We start from the raw sequence: 22,354 nt of genomic DNA on the forward strand, positions 1-22,354 counted from the left end.
ACCTCTATCTAATAAAGATCTCATACATTAAACAACTTGTCCCCATAAACCCCAATAAAATGGTTTTGCTGAACACGAAAATAGGCACCTGCATGATGTCACACTTGCCCTTTTGTTTCAAAGTACTCTCTTGTCACACTCACCCTTTTGGGTGTGTTTGTTATATTCATAAGCTTGGACCTTTTGTTTCAAAGTACTCTCTTGTCACACTCACCCATTTGGGTGTGTTTGTTATATTCATAACCTTGGACCAGACTTTGATAAACTTGATCCTCAGTCCACAAAGTGCTCATTCCTTGGTTAAGAATGGATCTAGAAGGGGTATCAACACTACTATAAAGACCCAGGGAAAAACACTAGTCAAATTTGCATTATACCCAAAAAGGACTAGTTTAGTCTCAATTGAGGTTCTTTATAGTTGTAAATAAATCCCAAGTCAACCAAGTATATGCCTGATGTCAGACACCTAACACCCACACAACATTCAATCAACATCCAATTTGGGGCATCTTATTCTCCCCCTCTTAGATCCATTGCGACCTTGTCATTACCCACTTTTGGGGGGCAATGTCTCCGAGCCCATGTGGTATTACCAAGTTGGTTCTAATACCATTCTGTAACAACCTAAGGAAAGCGCTAGCCATGTTTATGCTATACCCCAAAAGGACCGCTCTACTTTCAATTGAGGCTCTTTGTAGTGGTTAAGAAGACCTAAGTCAACCCAATATATGCCTGATGGAGGACTCAACACACACTCACACAACACACTTTTTTTTTATCAGTAAAGAAAATTTTATTCAAAATCATAAGGAGTCACCCAAGTATACAGAAAGTATACAACAGGGGACCAAAACAGTCAAATACATAAATTACAAGCATCCATCAAATCATAGACCAGAAAAATAGCATGACCTCCTATGATAGACATCCAATCCGATAGAGTTTTAAAAAAGAACAATTTTAAATCAACTATACTCCTTTCAAAATTTTCAAAACATTGGTTGTTTCTCTCTCGCCAAATGCAGCACATTAAACAATGAGGGACAACCATCCAAATAACACCATTACGATGATGACCAAAGTTTCCTTGCCAACATGCAAGGAGCTTAACCGCAGTCTTTGGCATTGCCTAGTAGATACCAAACCAAGTAAACACCATAGACCAAAACTCAAAAACAATAGGACAATGTAATAAAAGATGACTTACCGATTCTCCATTACTTTTGCACACATAACACCAATCTAGAATCAACACCTTCTTCTTACGTAAATTATCAATAGTCAAAATAGTTCCAAAGCTGCAATCCAAACAAAAAAGAGACTTTACAAGGAACCTTTTACTTCCAAATACTTCTCCAAGGAAAGGATTGAGTACATACACCCAACAAAGCCTGATAATAACTCCTTACCTTAAAGCCCCTGCTCTTAGCAGGCATCCAACACATCTTATTCTTACCAATACCCCTCAACAAGACTCCATTTATAACATCCCAAAATATAGACAAATATTCTGATTCCCTATCATGAATTGCCCACAAGAATTCTAAGTCCCAAAAAAGAACCCCATTAGGAAACTGCATTAGATTAGCCACGTAATCCTCCTTGTCATTGCTGATTCTCAATAAATCCGGAAAACACACACTCAGAGGATTATCTCCACACCAAAAATCATGCCAAAATTTCACTCTAGTCCCATCTCCAATCTGAAACTGAATATAGCAAGAAAAAGTAGACCAACCACTTTAATAGTTTTCCATAAACTCACCCCATAAGAGCCTGGAACAGAATTACAGCACCAATCTCCCTCCTCAGTTCCATATTTAACCCTTATAACCCTTCTCCATAACGCTTCTCTCTCATACCCAAATCTCCACAACCATTTCCCAAAAGCGCTTCATTAAAGTATCTCAAATTTTTAATTGCTAGACCCCCAGACTGGATAGGAGAGCATACCTTGAACCAATTCACCAAGTGATGTTTAGAATCATCTCACAAACCACCCCAAAGAAAATTTCGTTGAAGTTGTTCAATACGGTATGCTATATCCGTCGGAATTGGAAAAAAAGAGAGGAGATAAGTAGGGCATCATAACTACTCTCTTGTCTTGCAAAGTTATTTTACTAGTGCTGATGTTACCTTTGTTCAATCTTAGACATACGTAGGAAAGTATATACTTTCCATATTATTGAAGACCAAAATCAAGGCATTGGATTATTGTAGAAAATCACAAGATTGGAATAAATCATGAAATTGATTTCTAGAGATAATTGTGAGATTGAAGCAATTAAATAAAAATTCATGCTGGTGATTGTTGTGTATGTAATTCCCATTATAAAAATGGGTTCTATTGTAATGTATCACTATCTAAGTGAATGAAGAATATGTAGCTCTTTGAGCTCTTGTTCTGTGGATGTAGGTAGTGTGGCCAAACCACGTAAGACTCTCATGTCTTCTCTCTTAACCTCTTTTCTATCACTCTATCACAAATTTCTAAATCATATTTCTCTAGACCTAGTTCCTTCAAGGATTACAGGTTTAATTCAGATATTCCCCGACTTCAAATCATGTCTCTGCATGTCCCTATACCTACACCAGTACCTTCAAAGGCTCCTGCTTGATATGGTTAGTCCATGGAACAAAACAACCACACTTATATTAGTTATGGTCAATTTTATATTAAGGGTCAAATCTGCAATTTATGCAATTCCTACAAATTAAGGGTATTTTGGTAATTTACTTGAGTCTAGGGTCTTCTAGGGTATTCTAAGTATCTTAGGCTATCTACTTTGGGCCCAAGTTAGTATTTATTAGGTTTTATTTTATTAGTCAAACTAGTAGTCCTACTAATACTAGTAGGAATGCTATTACTACTAGTACAAGTAAGAGTTTTTATGTATATTGTGCTCAATGTATTCAAGATAGTAGAATGAGTTGAATGTTTTGAGCAATAGGCACGTTGGCCTTTATTGGTTCTTTCTCCTTCTCTCTTCTCTTTCTTTTTCTTCATCTTCTTTTTCTAAAGTTACTGTTCACGGGTACTGTTTACACAGCCCCTGAACAGCCCTAATTTCTCTCTAATTCTTCTTCTTTACTAACCCCCCTTAATTTATCCTACATCACTAGCATCACCCATTGAATCCCAAACATCAAAAACACTTCACCCCACAATGCATAAGCAAACTCACAATGAAGCAAAAGATGTTCCATCATTTCCCCGAAACACCGACACATACCAATTAACTAGGGAAAAACCCCTCTTAACAAGATTAACGATTGTAACAATCCGACCCCACACTGCTGTCCACAAAGAGAAAGATACCCTCTTAGGGGCCTTAACACGCCAAATGTTTTTTACAAGGGAAAGAAATAGTGAGGGTTTCACAAATCAATATATATATAAAAGCAGAGACCTCAACTAAGAGAGCATGAGGTCCTGCCAAGTGGCACCCTTCTTTGATTTAGCCATTCAGTTTTTTTTTTTTTTTTTTTTTTACTTCCATCTCATCATTTAACACTGCTACTCTACGTTTCTCTCAACTCTTCCACTTCCCCATTAATTCCATAGGCTATTTAGAATTCTAAAACGTTTTTGTAGTTCTCTAAACTCTTCCACTTCCACGGTTATAAAATGCTCTCAACAGTCTCAATGATGATGCAAAGCACGCCGCATCATATTTACGAGCATGGAAGTCTAAGCACGTCAGGTGTGAAGTTAACAAGGCTGCACACCGAATGGCAAACAAGGTTGCATTGTTTCTGGGTAGTCCTTCCATTTGGTTTTAGGATGTGCCTGATTGTATTGCTAATATTGTTAAAGTCTAATTCTCATCTGTAAGGACTAATTTGTAGTAATAGAATGCCCTCTTACCATCACTTCTATCTTCTTTTTAAGTTTCTCCTTTTTATATTTATTTTTTTCCCTTTCTAAAATTTTTAGTTTGTCAATGCCATTGCTAGCTTTGCATGATTAATCACAAGCATGCTATAGTGGCGATTCAAAAACATTGTTTTTATTACTCACAGTTTTATAACTTAACATTTTGCTTGTGTAGGCTAGATAGTGCTCTAAATGTGACTAAATTCAAACATGGCAAGGGTTTAAAATATTGTTCTTTTTTCCCTTTTCGGAAAAGGCGTTGCATTCTTGGATAAGTAAGAGGAAACACAAATACTATAGTTTATCAAATATGAACTAAATTTATTTATGATATAAAATTTATCTATATAAAACCAACAAGGAATTGGTCATTGAAGAAGAAAAAAAAAACAACACATGGTTAGGGTTTTGTTGTGTTGATATTAATGTAAGAGAAAAGTTAACGAATGCCTTAAGGGCTTTGGTTTATGATATATATATTTTTTTTAAAAATTATAAGAAAAGAAAAAAGTAACTACTTTCAATAAAATTTTGCATTAGAATTTTCGTAAATCCCATTGTCCATACCCTAAATCTAATATATAGTTTACAATTTAGCCGTGTTGGGTGTTTTGTTGAATTACAGTCAAAAGAATAGGCATGTATATATATATATATATATATAAAAGGAAGTGACTTATGAAATCCCATAACAAGGGCAATAGCGAGGAGTTCAAGCATATCGAAGTCCAATTATTCTCTCTTACTCTTTCACCAAAATTGCCTAAGTATCATCACAATTGAATTTTCCCTTTGAAGTCAAGCTTTTCTTTTATATCTTTCATTTTTATGTTCTTCATCAACTATCATATTTCAATATCGATAGTTTGTGACTAATATCCTTTTGCTGGTTGGTTAGGATTTGGTTTGCTTGTGATGAGAATGGGTGTTTGGGATTTTTAAATCTCTACAAAGTCCATAGATTTTTACACTTTTACTGGCAAACTTAGTAGATTTGGTTTTTAATGATAATAAGATTTGGTTTGTCTATTATTTTACACTTATACTGGCAAATTTCGTACATAAACTATGACTATTGTAACTAAGAATAATAGTATTGATGAATCCAATGAGTTATAAGATAATTTCTTACAAAATATTTGAAAGAGACGTCATATGAGAAAGCATGAAGTTTTGCGAAGTGGTGTATTCTATGTAAAGAGAATTGATATTTTCTCGATTGTACCACATCCAAGATAAGAATAAATTAATGGTCCGTTTGAATTGAGGGGAATGGAGGGGGAGTAGAGTATAATAGAGTAGATTTAGCACAAAATTAGCTTATTTTTAGCCAAATTTACTCTATTCTCCTCCACTCTCCCTCCTTCCTCCCTCCATCCAAACAGGCTATAAATATTGATGTTTTTTATTATTTGATTCAATGTTTCAAGAGTTTTCTAATTAAAAAATAAATATTCTTTGTATCATTTGGTTCAATGTTTCAAGACTTTTCATTCCTTACACATACACACAACACTCTTTAATTTGCATTTTAATTCATTATTTTTACCTCTTGCACTTCTACCCCTTTATATATACCTACTATAACCTTTCATGACATCCTACGTCAAATACACACAGACAAAAAACAATGTCATTTTCCTTCAATCTTTCAACTACACCTACCTAGCTCTAACATTGTGTCTCATCTAATCCTAACCCGTATAAGTTGGCTACAACCAAGGAACAGGAACTTGCATTTTATATTGAGTAACAACGACAATTACGATTTTTATGTTAATGTCGGATGTTATGGATTTGTGAGTTTTGTAAATGATGTGATTAACTGTGGGTGTTTAAGATGTGTATTTTGTTTTAGAATTAATGAGAAAGAGAAAGACACATTTTATATCAAATTTTATTCTATCATATTCCTCCAAAGTTTTTTTTTCCTCATTACTTCAATTGAATAATTATAATTGAATAATTATAATAGATATGTGTGTGCAATTTATAATTGTTGTTTTTAATGATGAACTCATTATTAATAAATTTCTATAACAATTATACTATAATAATTATACAACATTTTCTAAAACCATCTTACATAAAATATTACAACATTATCCGTGCATCGCATGGGTAACTTACTAGTAAAGTTATAATAGGAGTGGACATCAGATATACCACTCCTAGTCAATCTCTAGATCATCCTATCCCCCCTCCCCCTGCAGCTTGGAATAGATAAGGTCAAAGAAAAGATACACAGGCTCCAACTCCCCTTCATGATAAGCTCTATGGAACTGTAAAATTCCAGGTGAGGTGCAAGCTTGATATAGAGAAGGCTTATGATCATGTGAACTGGAACCCTTTGTTTTACCCAATGGAAAGGATGGGTTTTGTGGAGAATTGGAGGTGGATGAAGGATTGTATCTCTATGGTTCGTTTTTCAATTTTGGTCAATATGTGGTCTCAAGTGATCACCAAAACCATAATTGGGGAATTTTTAAAAAAATTGAATTAGATTTTGGTTTCCATGATTGTCAGACATATCATTCAATAATCCACATATAGACTGATCCCGAATACAAATTTTTACCTATGTGGATGATACGGTTATTATTGGAGATGATTTTGAAGGCATCAACATGTTGAAACTATTCTTGCAACAACATTTTCACACCAAAGATCTTGGTAAACGTCAATACTACTTGGGAATTGAAATCTTAGGTCCATATAAGGCATCAATTTATCTTAGAGGAAATATGTACACTGGATTGCTAAGTTCTCAACCTATTGATACTCCTATAGATCTGAACATGAAACTCTTGATAGATAGAGAACTATTTTCCGACCCTAGTCGATACCATTGATTGGTTGGGAAGCTCAATTATTTTTAGGCCCTAGACCAGATATCTCTAATACCGTGAGTAGGGTGAGTTAGTTCCTAGAAGCCCCAGGACTCACACTAGAATGCTACCATTCAATTGGTAGATATCTTAAGAGAGCTCCATGTTGGAGCACATTATATAAAAAGAATGGTCATCTCAAGGTGGAAGGCATAACCAGTGCAAACTGGGTAGGATGACCTAAAGATAGAAGATCCACCATAGGTATTGCACCTTTATGGGAGAAAATCTTCTCTTATTTTTCTTTCTTTTTCTTATTTTGTGTTTAGGAGGAAATCTTGTGACATGGAAAAGTATGAAACAAAATAGTCATTGGGCCAAGTGCCACAGAGGAATACAAAGTGATGACACATACTACTAGTGAGCTAAATGGTTGCAACACTTCCTAAAGAAGTTAGGATCCACAATATCTATTCTTATTCCACTACCCTATGAATCAATCCACTATACACCTAGTACCATCACCCACATCATATCGAAGAAATTTAGAAAAAGTCAACCACTTCTAATGATTTCCACACACTAACACTACAGGCCCCTGCCACTGGTTTTGTACACCAACGACTCTAATCATTCCCATATTTCGCCTCAATGACCCTCCTCCAAAGGGCATCTCTCTCTGTTCCATATCTCCACAACCATTTGTCTAGCAAGGCAAAATTAAATCTTCTCAAAAACCTAACGTCTAACCAACCATTCTACATCAGCTTACAAACCTTAGATTTCACCAGAGATACTTTTGGAGCATCAATACCACTCCAAAGACAGTCTCTTTGTAATTCCTCCTTGTGAACCAAGATAATTGAAAGATATCAATTCGAGGTGACTAGCGTCCTGAACTTGAAAGAAGAAATAGACATTTTTAGGTTAATTTTATGCTTAACTCTCATTAATGCATTCTATGTACATAAATAGCCAAAGATGAGATAATCTCATCAACAATTTCTAAAATATAGGAACTAATCCTATCCTAAAACATAGGGATCAATTTAAATACAAGAAAATAAAAATACTAATCTACTACTACCTTATCTAGATAAAGATCTATCACCAATCCTAAATTTAAATTCTTCTAATGCAAATAACAATTTATCCAACACATTATCTCGAGTCATAACATTCCTTTCCCCTTCAAATGAATCTTGTCCTCAAGATTCCAAGATATAAAAATTGATGCTTGCTCATATTGATTAGAGAATACTCGACCTTGAACTTTAAATAGTTGAAGGATAAGAATTTGGACCATAGATATTTGCATCAATTCTTTAAGCATTTTTGTGAACAGAATAACCTTGATTTTCATATCCTTGAGTTGACCGGGAATGACAAATTCAATTTGCGAAATTAGACTAGGCTTATTCGAAATCACAAGAAGATCCCTTTGATCTATCTTTTCCACTTCATTAATTCTTTGATCTTCAAATGCAAATTTTGTGGCCAGTGCTCCCCCAATGTACTACTTTCTTGAATTATTGATGGTTCTTTGATCACCGACTCTTGAATTGTTGGTTCTTGAATATTTGATTCTTGAACAGGTTAAACAAGAGTTTCGAATGATTTTCATTAGGAGCCTCCATTGGTACTTCCTTGATTGGTATTCAAAATCGATCTTGAAGGGCACATATGAACCCCACTCAATCAGCGCATAATCTTTCTGCCTCTAAGGTTTGAAACCAATCATATGCCTCTCCTTCCATTTAATAAGAGGCAATGGAAAGCATATCTTGTGATGGGGCGTTGTTAAATGCGAAGAATTCGTAAACCTAAAAAAGCCATGAAAAAGGACCTCGATCTTTGAATTTTGGTATCTCTATAAATTTCCTTTGAGTTGTAGACACGATGCTTGATGAGGTGGATTTTATTTTTATTTTTATTTTTATTTTTTGGGAGCTGGACGTGGAAACTTGTGTAAATGGCTTGATAGGTATTGTGAATTAAGTTTTGGATTATGGTGGACACAATTAATCCATGTAGGACACTAGGATCATAACATTTCTCCATATGATTAGCCATCTTCAGGTGCTTCATTGGAACAAGAAGCAGAGTGGAAATAAGTAGTCAAGATGGAAAGAGTACTCTTAATAAGAGCTACATTACCCCCCTTAGATAAATACAACATCTTCCATCCAGCTAATCCCCGCTCTATCTTCTCCAAAACAGGATTCCAAATTGTCTTCTCGTTAAAGGTAGCACCCAATAGAAGACCCAAAAATTTCTAAGGGCATAGATCCATGGATCCATACTGATGTAGGAAATTAGGAATTTGCCTATATTTAGTTGTGGTGAGTTTAGGGTTAGGAAAGAAGAAGAATTAGAGAGAAGTTAGGGCTATTTAGGGGCTGTGTGAACAGTAACCGTGAACAGTTACCTTAGAAAGAAAGAAGAGAGAGATCAAAGAAATAACAAAGGTCAACGTGCCTACTGCTCAAAACACTCAATTTTATTGAAGGCTATTACTTGTACAAGTAGTATACTGTATAGGATTCCTACTAGTATTAGGACTACTAATAAAACCTAATAAATACTAACTTGGACCCAAAGTAAATAAACCTAAGATACTTAGAATACCTTAGAAGATTCTAGACTCAACTAAATTACCAAAATACCCTTAATTCACAGGAATTGCGGAAATTATTGATTTGCCCCTCAATATAAAACTGACCATAACTAATAAAATAAAAAACCCAAATTAAAAATTACTTCAACCCTAAAAGACTCATACTTAGACCATTAAAAGGGCATTATTGTCACTTCAACTGGACTTCACACAACAACCCAATAAAATAATTCTTGAATGGGCGAATTTGCAAAGCAATAGTATATTAATCTTCCATAACTCCATCACATACATCTCGGTTAGAAACAAATCAATAGAAAAAGAAAGAATCAAAATTGATCGATATATTTATCAAAACAAACAAAGTGAAGATTGCTGTGGGGGGACAAGGATCAAAGGTAGTTAATGGAGGCAGCAAGAGTAATTCTGAAGAGGGAAACTATACGGAGAGGACTAGTTTAACTAGTAAGGAGTTCGGGATGATGCTACTGATGACAATGCTGAGGGTTCCTACTTGACCTCGAGAAGGCCGAGAATCCGGAATGAAGGAAGCATGGTGCAATCCCCATGGAGACAAAGGTAATTTGGTTCTAAACAAGGAAGAGAAGAAAAAGGAAGGACAAGGTAGCCATCCCCTCCGCATTAAATGTACTGCAACCACTTAGCTGGCCGCATTAATGAAAAAATGACCATAAACAGTGTCCATCACAACTCATATTTTGTTGTAGAAGCCTTCTAGCAAGGTCTTGATGGGACAAGTATCAGGAGAATCTAATCTCAACCCTCCAAATGTAAGATCCAGATGCATCCTTGCAAATTGATTTAAAGCCAAGGAGCACCTGGATCATGGGGGAGAAAAGAGGGGAGGAAAGAAAAAAGAGAGAGAAACAAAACAAAAGGGAGAAAAACCATTCAGTTGTAGCTTCATCCCTGGATTGAACCCGAGAACGAACACTCAGCAAATTTTAATGAGAATTCTAGTTGAATACTTCTACCTCACATACAAAGTTTAACCATGATCTCCATTTCATCTTATACAACGAGTATTTCAGGGTTGACCTTGCATCCCATCTCTATAAATTAATTAAGTGAGTGAACTGTAGCATAATTAAAACCATCCTTAATTTGCTTGCCCTACATTTCGCCCGTCACAACTGCCTATAACCCAACATCTCCACTAATTCATGCATATTAAGCATATCAACAATTGGAACCAATTTTGACTTTCCCAAATTAAATGATTAAATTTTGAGACGAACGGTAATTTACACTGATAAATAACCTATTTTCCAAAAAGTTTAAACTGTTAGAAAATGACGAATTTAATATTTAACCATAATTGTAACACTCCCTCTCACATGTGAGCCTAAACTCCCCCTAAATAAGCAGGGCCCAATACATAAGATTTTTAACATTTTAAATGGAAGGTAGAGTGAAGACAAGGACCGTACTTAGGATCTCCTGCACCAATATCATGTTAAATTACCAATTTTCACAACTCCAATATCATGTTAAATTACCAATTGTCCCAAAAGCTTAAGCTATTAAGAAATGATGAATTTAATCACGTAATCATTTAATTATATTCTAACACACCATATACTACTCTAAGTACTACCTCAACATTCTTGAGATTAAGTCTTTTTTCTTTTTTACTCTTCTGGAATGGTGTTTAGTTTTACCATCTTTTTCTTGTCTTTCCCTTCCTATTTTGCTTGATCATTGTAATTTGGTTTCTTGATGTTTTTGCCTCTTTAGTACATTTCCTATGTACGGGGCTATGTTCTTCTCCAATATATTTTTATCGTTACTTATCAAAAAAAAAAAAAGTACTACCTCAACATTATAATTAATAACAAAGTGACAAATACTTGGGACTAAGGCAACGTTGGCGTTGGGTCAACTATGAAAAAAGCAATATAGTAAGTGGAGTAGCGAATAACTAATAAATGAATGGTGTTGAGAAAAAAACCTATCAGTGAAAACATTTTTGCTGCAGGAGCTGACGCTGAAGGTAGAGCTAGAACCAGACCATGAGGATCAAACATGTAAAAGTTCCCACCAGAAATAATTGAGAGGAGATCACAGACGAAATAACAGCTAAGCAGTCCCAAACCATAGTTAAGAGTATCTCCCCGTAGTTTCCATGGAGGAAGAAGCTGGAGGCTACAAACTTCCTCCCTACTCAAGCTAACACCTTCCAAAATGGCCACTAGAGCAGGCCCTTGAAATTCTCCTGTACAAGTCACAATGCAAACAATGTTCAGAATAATGCTCTAAATTATGGTTAAAAGAAAAACGCTAAGACATAAATTTAAGAATACAACATTAAATAAAATAAATAGATTTCCCTCGACTGCAACATGACTGCAGAATTATATTCCAATGTTTTCCTCAAGATTTCCACTGCTTTTTTTAAGCCATAAACTTCCTTCTCCCATGAGAATGGTGGAGGGAGAGAACATGGGTTCAAACTCACAAGAGTGTGTGTAATTAGAAATTATTATTATATATATGTCCAGAAAATCGTTGGGGAACCATTCCAATAACAATTTTTAGATCTTATATTGTTACCTAGATTGTGCTGCAGCAAAGACTGGCAAGAATGTTCCCTCTTGTCAATGATTAGGTGTAGCTTCGTGGCTTTGCAGCAATCTGCCAACTCAAGAAGGTCGAACAACAAGAAATCACTGTTCCCGTACAACACCATAAGATCATTTATTCTAGAATAGTCCATGCATGGCAAATCTTTAGTCATTTCTTCATCAACTAAAGAGAGGCAGCGCAGTGACTGTACCCCCAACCTGTTTGCGAGATCATTGCTGATACTTGGATGTGCAAAATGTTTTCCAGCAAGAGTATGGCTTTCCATCCATGGTGCATCATTGTAAACAACATCCCGTGCTAGCATCAGAACTCCAGAAGAATCTGGAATTAAGACTGGAGTCTCCGAAGCCTCAAACAATGGGTTGTCCAAGCAACAGTCTGCAACAGCTTCAAGGACACAATGGACAAAACTTAACTGATCTGTGGACAGTGGGAAACCTTTCACATCATTCTGCAAGCGCTGTAATACATTAAAATAGTCCCAAACATCAAAACTAAGTCTGACACCTAATTCCAAAAGCAGAACTCTAAATTCCGACAATTCAGATGGAACAACATACAAATAAGGAGAAAATTTCACAGGCGAATCAAATGCAAGTGCATTTGGGGATACAAAATCATCCCCAATCCAAACCCAGGAAACACCATTTAAAGCTGACTTTAGCACCATGAAAACCTCAGTACCGATATATTCTTGCAATTTTGAATAAAGTGACAGTATCCCTTTTTGCAGTGCAGCATCAAAACCAGGTTCCACAAAAGAATGCAACTTAAGCTGGTCATAGACCTTTGATAGCTCAATTAACTGGGTGGATAAAACATCTATGGCTGGTCGATCCACCCAACCAAGTTTATGTTGTAGGTAAGATGAGCAGCATTCGCCATCTAGTATATGCATTGAACATGACACCATCCACATCTGTGTTTTAGGTCTGACTATGGTTGGAGGTGCTACTTGATTAACAGATTTTAACCATGGGAGTCCTTTTAGAGGTGGATCTGAAGAAACAGGACACCAAGCAATAGATTTCATTTCAGACCAAAATTCCTCTTCTGGCTTATCATCAATCCTGACGCCTACAACTGAACTAGTGTCAAAATCCTCTGTATAATTGTTCTTATCTCTCGTGGAAGAATCAACATCCATAGAATTACTACCATACACAACACTGTTTTCATCCAACAACAAGGTATCCTCTGATCCATCCCTATTTCCTGCCCCTTCCTCAGTTGAGAGCTTTAATGCCAGAGAATCTAAGCAGAAAAGCAACTTCTTTCCATAATAGTGTGTCTCTGAATCCCCAGAATCATGCCACAGAGAAATCGATCTGGCACAATCAAGAAGACCAGAAAAACCAAGAGTTTTTCTGAGTCCAAGGCTTACTAATATCTCCAAAGTTTCAGGATCTGAGAATCTGTCAGAAGGGAAGAAAACTTCTCTGTGCAGCATCTTTTGTAGCTCAAGAACACGAGGATCATAAAGCCTGCAAAGTATATAGTACGAATTATTATCATATAAAATGATTTTGATGATGCTAATATTATTAGACTTGCTGCCTATATAGCTTTGTGCAAACTATAACCATCTCACTGGAGAACATTACCATAAAGTCATTGTAATTTCATGAGAAAGGACCTAAATAGGTTAGCTGTGCAAACTTCTTTCTTGCAGTCCAAAAGATGAATGAGAATAGCAAATACAAACAGGCTAATGAACCCCAGAAGAGAAAATCAGAACGCAAATATTGCACCCATGTGGTATGATAAACATAATTGTTAAAAAAATTTATAACAAGATATATCATATCTTGCACATTCAATACATCTCATAAGAAATAATTATATAAAAAACGTTTAGAAGGGAAAAATAGTGAAGCCAACACTATGAACTAACAACAAATTACCTTCTCATGGCATGTGCTAGTGTAAAAAAGAAAAAGGAAATTATGTATTCAAAAAGGGTTGCATGACTAATCATGCAAAAGTAAAAATAAAAAGATATTTATCATCTTATGCATAAAAAGGAGGTTATAAGTACCATGTATTTAATCATACTCGTGCCTAATTTATATCAAGGTTTCTTATATGATTAAAACCAATTTAAAAACAAGCTTATAAATTCCAAAAAAAAAAAAGTAGGATCTGAACTCAGATCTTAAAAAAAATAAATAAATCAAATTAGAAAATGACTTGAAAAATGAAAGATGCACCAAAGTTACCCTTATCACTACAATAAATATAATAATAATTTCATTAAGAAAAACATAAGCTAAAGATGCATCAAAGTGAACCTCATCACTTTTTATGGGACCAATTATTTGGAGTTCCTATGAAAGCTTTGAGGAGCCCATAATAAGACTATTCACATAACTAGCGCGAAGAGAGTGAAAGATGGTCAAAAGGAGAGAAACGAAGCCAAGGAAATGTACAGTGATAAAAAAAGAATCTACAGAAACAACAGGGATGTAACAACCACACCCCAACTATAAAGATATTGTCCATTTTGAGTCCTAAACCCTTGCGGTTTTGTTGACCTCCTAAAGCACAAGATAGCGGAAGAAAAGGCCTCTACACATTGAAGGGAGATCACTCCTTATAAGCACAACCCCATGTACTCCCCCACGTGATGTGGGACTCTAGGATTGCTTCTCCCTTTGGTCCTTCATAATCCACTCCCATTACAGGCACACGTGTCCTCGAATGTGGGGCCCATGAGTGGCAAACATTTTAGCGATGAAACAAGGCAATTTCCAATGTGTCCTTGGCGATGACAAGACAAATGAAGATAATTAGCAAGGTGAGCCTAGGTTTTTATGGGTCATGATGAGCGCTTAGCAACGTGGGCTTGATTTGGTTGAAGATTTTTTTTTTTGAATAGATGATTGGGTTGAAGATGTGTAGTGGTGGCAAGGCGCAAAAGGGAGTGCTTCAGGGCTAGGTGGGTGTAGTTTCTTTTTGAAGTAAAGGATGTCAAGGGACAATTGGGATTGGGGAAAAAAATCTACAGAGGATTTTGTTTCCTTGCTCAACGACAATGTGTGGTGGTGGTTGGGCTCACACCAACTTGGGTTTTGGGTTGTGGGTGACTTTATGAAGGGTTTTTTTATAAGCAATAAAACTTCATTGAAAAATAAAGAAATCATACAAGGAAGCAAAGTAGACAGGTAGTGTACTAAGGAACCACTAGAACATCAAAAACTTAGTTCATAGAAAGTACAACTATCAAGAAAACCAGCCAAAGAATTAAAACTAAAAACACCCAAAGCATTTGTCTACTCTAGCAAAGTCTGGAGGAAAGACAGCTGCAAATCATGGGTCGATCTCTCATTTTCTTCAAAGGTACGAGCATTCCTCTCCCGTCATATACCCCACATGAGAAAAGGAGGGATCATAGTCCAAATCAATACAAATTTACGTCTAATAAGCTTGCTCGACCAGCTAGCTATAATTTCCACAACACCACTTGGCATAACCCAATAAGCCACAATAAAGAGAATACCATAGTCCAAACTCTCTAATTACATGACAATGTAAAAGTAAATGAGCAATAGTCTCCCCATCCTTCTTACGCATACAACACCAATCCATCACAACTACTTGACGATTCCACAAATTATTGGTGGTTAAGATTCTCCCCAAAGCTACAGTCCAAAGAAAGAAACCAACCTTCATTGGCACTTTCAACTTCCAAAGAGACTTCCATGGAAAAGAAGATTGAATAGTGGAATATAAAATCTTATAATAGGATCTAAGATGAAAAACCCCCATGGGGAAAAGTTTCCAACAAATCTAATCCCTTCCATTCCCTCTCACCAAACTAGAATAGATCTAATCCAACCAACTCCAACTCGCAGTCTTGAACCAGTCAAACAAAATTGACATTCCAATGGAAACCATCCCCTAAGAAAAGATAAAAGCTCAGCCACAGATGCTTCCTTAATGCAAGCAACACCTAATAGTTCTACGAAGATATCTTTTAGAGGACTCTCTCCACACCAAGGATCAAACCAGAAAGTAATACAAGAACCATCCCCCACCTTAAAAGTGACAAAACAATGGAAATTGTCACCCCTGATGCAATTCATTTTTAAAGCTAATTGTTCATTGTAAAGCTAGTTGTCTACTAGTGCTTATGTTGTATGATAAGTAGTTCCTTTCACTTGTAACAAAAAGTTAGTTAGTTGATAGATTGGTAGTGATAAGTGCAATAGTCTATCAGTTAGTTAGAGATGTTTTTTAGGCTTTGGCCAATCACATGGCAGCCACATGGTAGGTTCTTGTAACTAACTTTCTAGCCAATCAGCAACTTGCTTATGTATCTATAAATAAGCAAGGCTGCCCTCATTGTAATTAGTTGAATTTGAATCCAAGAAATCTCTACCATTGAGGTATTATTCCAAGAGTGTGTCTGATGGAGTCATGGAAGATTAATATGCTATTACTTTGAAAATTCGACTATTGAAGAATTTTTTTTTTTTTTTGGGTCCTCGTGTGAAGTCCAATTGAAGTGAAAGTCATGCCCTTTTATTGGTATAAGTACAAGTCTTTTAGGGTTAAAACAGTTTTTTTTTTTGATAAGTAGGGTTAAAACAATTTTTAATTTGGGTTTTTATTATAGTCAGTTTTATATTGAGGGTCAAATCTGTAATTTTTGCAATTCCTGCGAATTAAGGGTATTTTGGTAATTTAGTTGAGTCTACAATCTTCTAAGGTATTCTAAGTATCTTAGGTTTATTTAATTTGAATCCAAGTTAGTATTTATTAAGTTTTATTAGTAGTCTTAATACTAGTAGGAATCCTATTACTACTAATACAAGTAAGAATCTATATATATTGTGCTCAATGTATTCAAAAAAAAAAGAATGAGCTGATTAATAAAATTGAGTGTTTTGAGCTATAGGCACATTGGTTTTTGTTAATCAGCTGATTAATAAAATTGATCTGATTAATTCCTCTTTTTCTTTCCTAACCCTAAACCCACCACACCTAAACGTTAGACAAATACCTAATTTGTCCTACATCAGTGTCTCTTGAAGAGCTAGTCCATTCTTTCTTTTCTCTAAGCAACTTAGCTTTCTAAAGTAGCTTCCCTTTTCACCATTTTTCCTCCATCAACACCTTTCTAATATTCTTCCAAAGACATACTCCATATGTCCCTCGCACACCATTAGATCACCAATCCCCCACAAGTACCATATTCAATGTCCGCTACCCTTCTCCACAAAGCATCCCTCTCCATTGCATACCACCACGACCATTTCTTTTTTTTTTTTGATAAGGAAAGTATATACCACCACGACCATTTCCGAAGTAAATCCTAATTGAATAGAACCAAATCCCAAATGCCTAGGTCGCCAGTTTGATTTGGTTCACAAACCCTCCTCCAACCAACCAGGTAATACTTAAAAGTCATCTCCCTTTCCTCCCCACAAAAAATCTCATTGTAATTTTTCAATTTCAAGATGCCAAGCGAGACTCATCAAGATAGGAAATAAGGATAATAAAAATAAGTGGGAAGATTGGATAAAGTGCTCTTTATTTTTTTTTTATAAGTAATAAAGATGTATATTCAAAATGCTACCTCATGCAAAAAGGCTTAAGGTAGATCAAAGATTACCAGAAAGAGAATAATAAAAAATAAAAAATAAATAAAGAAAATACTAATTATAAAGGAGAGAACTAAGGAACATAGGGAGAGCATCACTAGAGGTGAATCCCCAAGCCCTAGACCAGTCAAAAAGAGAGCCACTGAAAGAAGCAAGCAGCTGGTCGTCGGAGATTTCCATGTCCTCAAACGTTCGCCAATTTCGCTCCCTCCAAATACACCACATTAAGCACAACAAAACTAAGTTCCAAATGCTAGACGAGTGTTTTCCAAACCAATTCCACCAACCAAAAAGAGTATCTGCAACTGATCTTGACAAGACCTATGAAATCCCAAAAGATCTAAAAATCAAACTCCACAACCGATAAACCTTTCCACAATGAAGTAGCAGATGATCCACCGTCTCCCCATTACACCGACACATAATGCACCGTCTCCTGCAAGAATCTTATCCCAAACTGCAGTCCAAACAAAGAAAAAAACACGCCGAAAAGCCTTAACCCTCCAAATACCTTCCCAGGGAAAAATAATGGGCAAGGGACCTCGTAACTTATTGTAAAACAAGTGGATATCAAAATCACCATTGTTCGTCAACTTCCATCTCATACAGTCTCCATTCTCAATTGGAGGTAAATTAGAACCGTACGAAGAAACTCATCCACAACACCCATCTCCCAATCATTTAGTCTTCGAATGAAATGAACATTCCAGCTTCTCCGTTCCTCTATCCCAATCGTTCATGAGAAGAGTCCACAGAGGCTCCTTTATTGGAAGCAATCCCAAACACAACCGAAAAGGTCAATTGGAGTGGTGAATTCCCACACCACCGATCTGTCCCAAACTTCACTCTATCCTTCACCCCTACCTTAAACTGAATATTTTTGCTAAAAACCTCCCAACCCATTTTGATACTTCTCCACAAACCACACTCATGTACAACTCTACCCATGTAAGTTAGCCCCCTTTAGAAAGAATTTTCCTCTTCTTACCAGTCAACTACATCTCCATCTTCTCTAGCACACCATTCCATACTGCCTTTGCTTTGAACATAGAGTTTATGGGGAGACCCAGCTATGTCATGGGTAGCTGAGCTAATTTGCATCTTGAAATTCAAACCAAAGTGATGCAGGACAATTAATAGGAAAAAAATTAAAAGACAAGAAAAGTAAAGGATAAACCTAAGAATCAACACTTAGGTCGCTTGGAATTAGCACCAAGAATACTCTTAGGAGTCGGCACCTAACTATTGGAAAATATCCAATCTAAATTTCACTAATCACGTCTATTCCCAAAATAAAAATAAACTAATCTCTTATATAGAGCTAGAACCGGAAAATAAAGAGAAAGGTAACAACATACCAAAACTAATCCTAACTAAACTCAAATACTAATCCCTATCTAATCTCAAATCAAATCCCTATCCAAATAAAAATCTACAGTAATCCAATTTCCTATATTCTTAAATACAAAAATCTGAAAATATAAATCCTAAAATAATTTTGGTTTTGATCCTGCATCACAAATCTTCTACATTCAACCCATCACCAATCGGCACCAGTTCATATTTCCCCAAATTTATTTTCAACCCAAAAATAATATGAATAAAGATTGCTTTCAAATGCCAAATTTGCTTTGGATTTGCCCCACAAAAAAAACAAGGTATCATCTGCAAAGAGAAGATGTGAGATAACTAACTGACTAGTAGCCACTGACTGAAAATCTTCAAACGTAATTGCCTCTTCTAGCTCTCTCCAGCATCCGGCTAAGCGCCTCCATAATGATGGTAAACAAAAGAGGGAACAAAGGGTCTTTCTGTCCCAACCCTTTTGAGCTGTGAAAGAAACCAGCCTCCATCTAGGACCAAAACCACACTGCCAAAGCATATGTATATACATATATATATATATAGAAATTCCAATGCACATTATCATCAGCCTTCTCCAAATCTAGCTTCCATAACACCCCTGGTACGTTGGACCTTAGGCAACTATCTAAGCATTCATTAGCAATCAACACTAAGTCCAAAATTTGTGGAGGTTGGGACCAACTACAGTGATTTTCCTTCTCTTTTTTCAAAGATCTAATTTTTGTTACGGGGTGAATAGGATTTGATGGACCCTAAGTTGTTTTGGGGTTTGACTCAGATTGTTTGGTGGATGGGATTATGTGGTTTGCTGATGGTAGCTTGTTAGATTGTGAGCTGCCGTCTTTTTTTTCTTTTTTTGAAGTCAGACAAATCCCAAAACTGATGCAACACCAAAATTTGATTTAATAATAATATAAATAAATAAACTAGGAATCAACACCTAAGCTTTCTTGGAATTAGCACCAAGCAGGAGGAAACCAACCTAGGAATTAGCTCTGAGGTTGGCTGGAATAAGCACCAAACCACTGGGAAAATTTAAATTTTCATAAAAATTTTAATAATCAAGAAACTGTCTAACTTTTGAGTACAATATTGTCCTTAATAGACCATTGTATCTTATCCCTAATCCTAATTAACTTATGAAAACAATTATTGAATGAAAAATGTATTCTTGAAACTAAGAAGTTAAATTAAATACTAATAACCCCATTGACTAGTGAGACAAAATAATATCCAATTAACTAATGAAAACAAAATTGACTTCTAAAATTAATCAAAAATAAATTAAATAAAATTTTCTTTCTCTAGAATTAGTTAGGGTGTGTTTGTTTGTTTGAAGGTGAAATTGGATGAATGGAAAATTTTGGAGAGAAAATGGGAAGGAAAACTTTTTTGGAGCGTGTTTGATTGGGTGAGGAAGAAGGAAAATAAATGGTGGAGTCCGAGTGTTTTCTCTCCGGGCCCACCAAAAAGTTTTCTCCCCAAAATAGGAAGAAAGTTGAAGGGAGAAAATGAGGTTGCTTAACAAACGAAAATTACTTTTTTTTTCCTTCTTCGTTTCATCTAGTTGCTTTGTTTACTTTTTTTTTTTTTTTCCTTCATCCATTTGCACATACACAATTGTTGTGCTAAATAAATGTGTAACTTTTTTATTTTATTTAATGAGGACATAATTGGGTGATTGCTTCTTTTTTTTTTTGGGATGTTTGTCACTTTTTTGTATTAATTGAGCATCATTTTTTAAAAAGGGTATATGAGTAAATTTATGCAAACTCAATTTTTCCATCCTTTCACTTTTTCACTCCTAACCAAATAAAAATGAGAAAAATTAAAATTTTTCTATCCTCCCACTTTTCCACCCCTCTAACCAAACAAACCCTTAGAAATGTGGGACAAACAAAGAGATAGTAGACTACATAAAAGGTGTACTTTCAGTTCCTTGCCTCTTCTGAAATGTGGAGAACAACTTGGATTGAAGTTATACTTGTATCTATGACCTAAATGACAATAGGGCACAACCAAACCTGTTGAAGGAGCTAAGAAATGTCAGAAGGTAAAAGGACCCACCATGATGCCTAGGAGTGACTTCAACTAGGACTGTTTCGCCGACCGAGAAAACCAAAACAAACACCTCTAATCTGGTGGTTTCCAACAAGTATGGCTATGCAGTGAGGTGGTAATTTTCCAAAATAACACTCTCAATTCAGAGAGAAAGAGTGGTGGAAACCCAACAAAAATTGAGCAACCACCCCCCGCCCCCTCCCTAAGATTGACTCTCCTTTGACCTCTCTCTACCCTAACAATCTAGACCAATCTCGAGCTCAAAGAATGATAGGGAGCAAGCACACCATATTGCAATTTGCACCGTCCTTAGCAAGTTTGTCCACCAAGGTTCACCCTCTAGTCTTATTTAACATCTGCAACTACTACATCTGCCGCCATGGAAGATTAATGTGCTATTATTTTGTAGGGCAAGACTTAGATACAGTACTTAGGTGCTGTTCCTTAAGTTTCACTTTTAAGATTTAGCCATGTGGATTTTTTCTCACGGGATAAACATGTATTTTTTAATTAAGTAGCCACACGGCTAAATCTTAAAAGAGGAACCTAAGGAACAGCACCTAAGCTATGTACCTAAGTTTTGTCCTACTTTGTAAATTTGCCTATTCAAGAACTATTTTATGGGGTCCACGTATAAAGTCCAATTAGTGTAAAAATTTTGCTCTTGAGGAGTATAAAGTCGTGTGGTTTTAAAGGTCTAAGAATGAGTCACTTAGTTAAAACAGTTTTTTATTTTGGGCTTTACTTTACTACTTATGGTCAATTTTATACTCAGGAGCATATCTGTAATTCCTGCAATTCTTGCTAGTTAAGGGTCCATCTGGATTGAGAAGGAGAGAGAGCAGTAGAGTAGAGTTGACCCAAAATTAGGGTTGGTAATTTAGTTGAGCCTAGTATCTTCTAGGAGATCCTCAATATCTTAGGTTTATTTTCTTTGGGTCCAAGTTATCATTTAATTAGGTTTTAGTTTACTGGCCAAAGTAATAATCTACAAGAAAGAATCTTTATATATATTTGTGCCCAATGTATTCAAAGTAGATGAAAGTTAATTAATAAAATTATTGAGTGCTTTGAACACTGAGACATGTTGGCCTTTGTGTGATTTTTTTTTCTCTCTTCAATCTCTTTTCTTCTTCTCCCTCTTATGGTACTGTTCATAAAGCACCTAAACACCATAAAAATAGCTTTTTTTATTCTTCCGAATAGCCATCAAATTACTCATCAAACCAACTTTTAGTTCCTAACACAACCCTATAACTTTTACTTGATCAGTCACACAACCCATAACTCTTTTCTTCAGCAACTCTAAATTATATTTCCACAAATCCTCCTAAACCTTAACCCATCACATCCACACGTAGACGAATTCCTCAATTTGACCTATGACAGGCAG

At 35.7% G+C, this 22,354-nt stretch overlaps 1 protein-coding gene across 2 annotated transcripts in view; it reads right to left on the minus strand.

The window, feature by feature from the left end:
• LOC142629662 (uncharacterized) overlaps window positions 1-22,354 on the minus strand; it is a 65,402-nt gene that overhangs the window by 23,028 nt on the left and 20,020 nt on the right. For both annotated transcript variants that reach the window (XM_075803692.1, XM_075803691.1), the window contains exons 4-5: window positions 11,897-13,413; window positions 11,295-11,558 (exon numbers count right to left, since the gene is read on the minus strand). In XM_075803692.1, the coding sequence (XP_075659807.1) occupies window positions 11,295-11,558; window positions 11,897-13,413 (1,781 nt within the window). The remainder of the gene's footprint in view (window positions 1-11,294; window positions 11,559-11,896; window positions 13,414-22,354) is intronic.

This window comes from Castanea sativa, chromosome 3, assembly GCF_040712315.1.
Source record: "Castanea sativa cultivar Marrone di Chiusa Pesio chromosome 3, ASM4071231v1".
Lineage (NCBI taxonomy): Eukaryota > Viridiplantae > Streptophyta > Magnoliopsida > Fagales > Fagaceae > Castanea > Castanea sativa.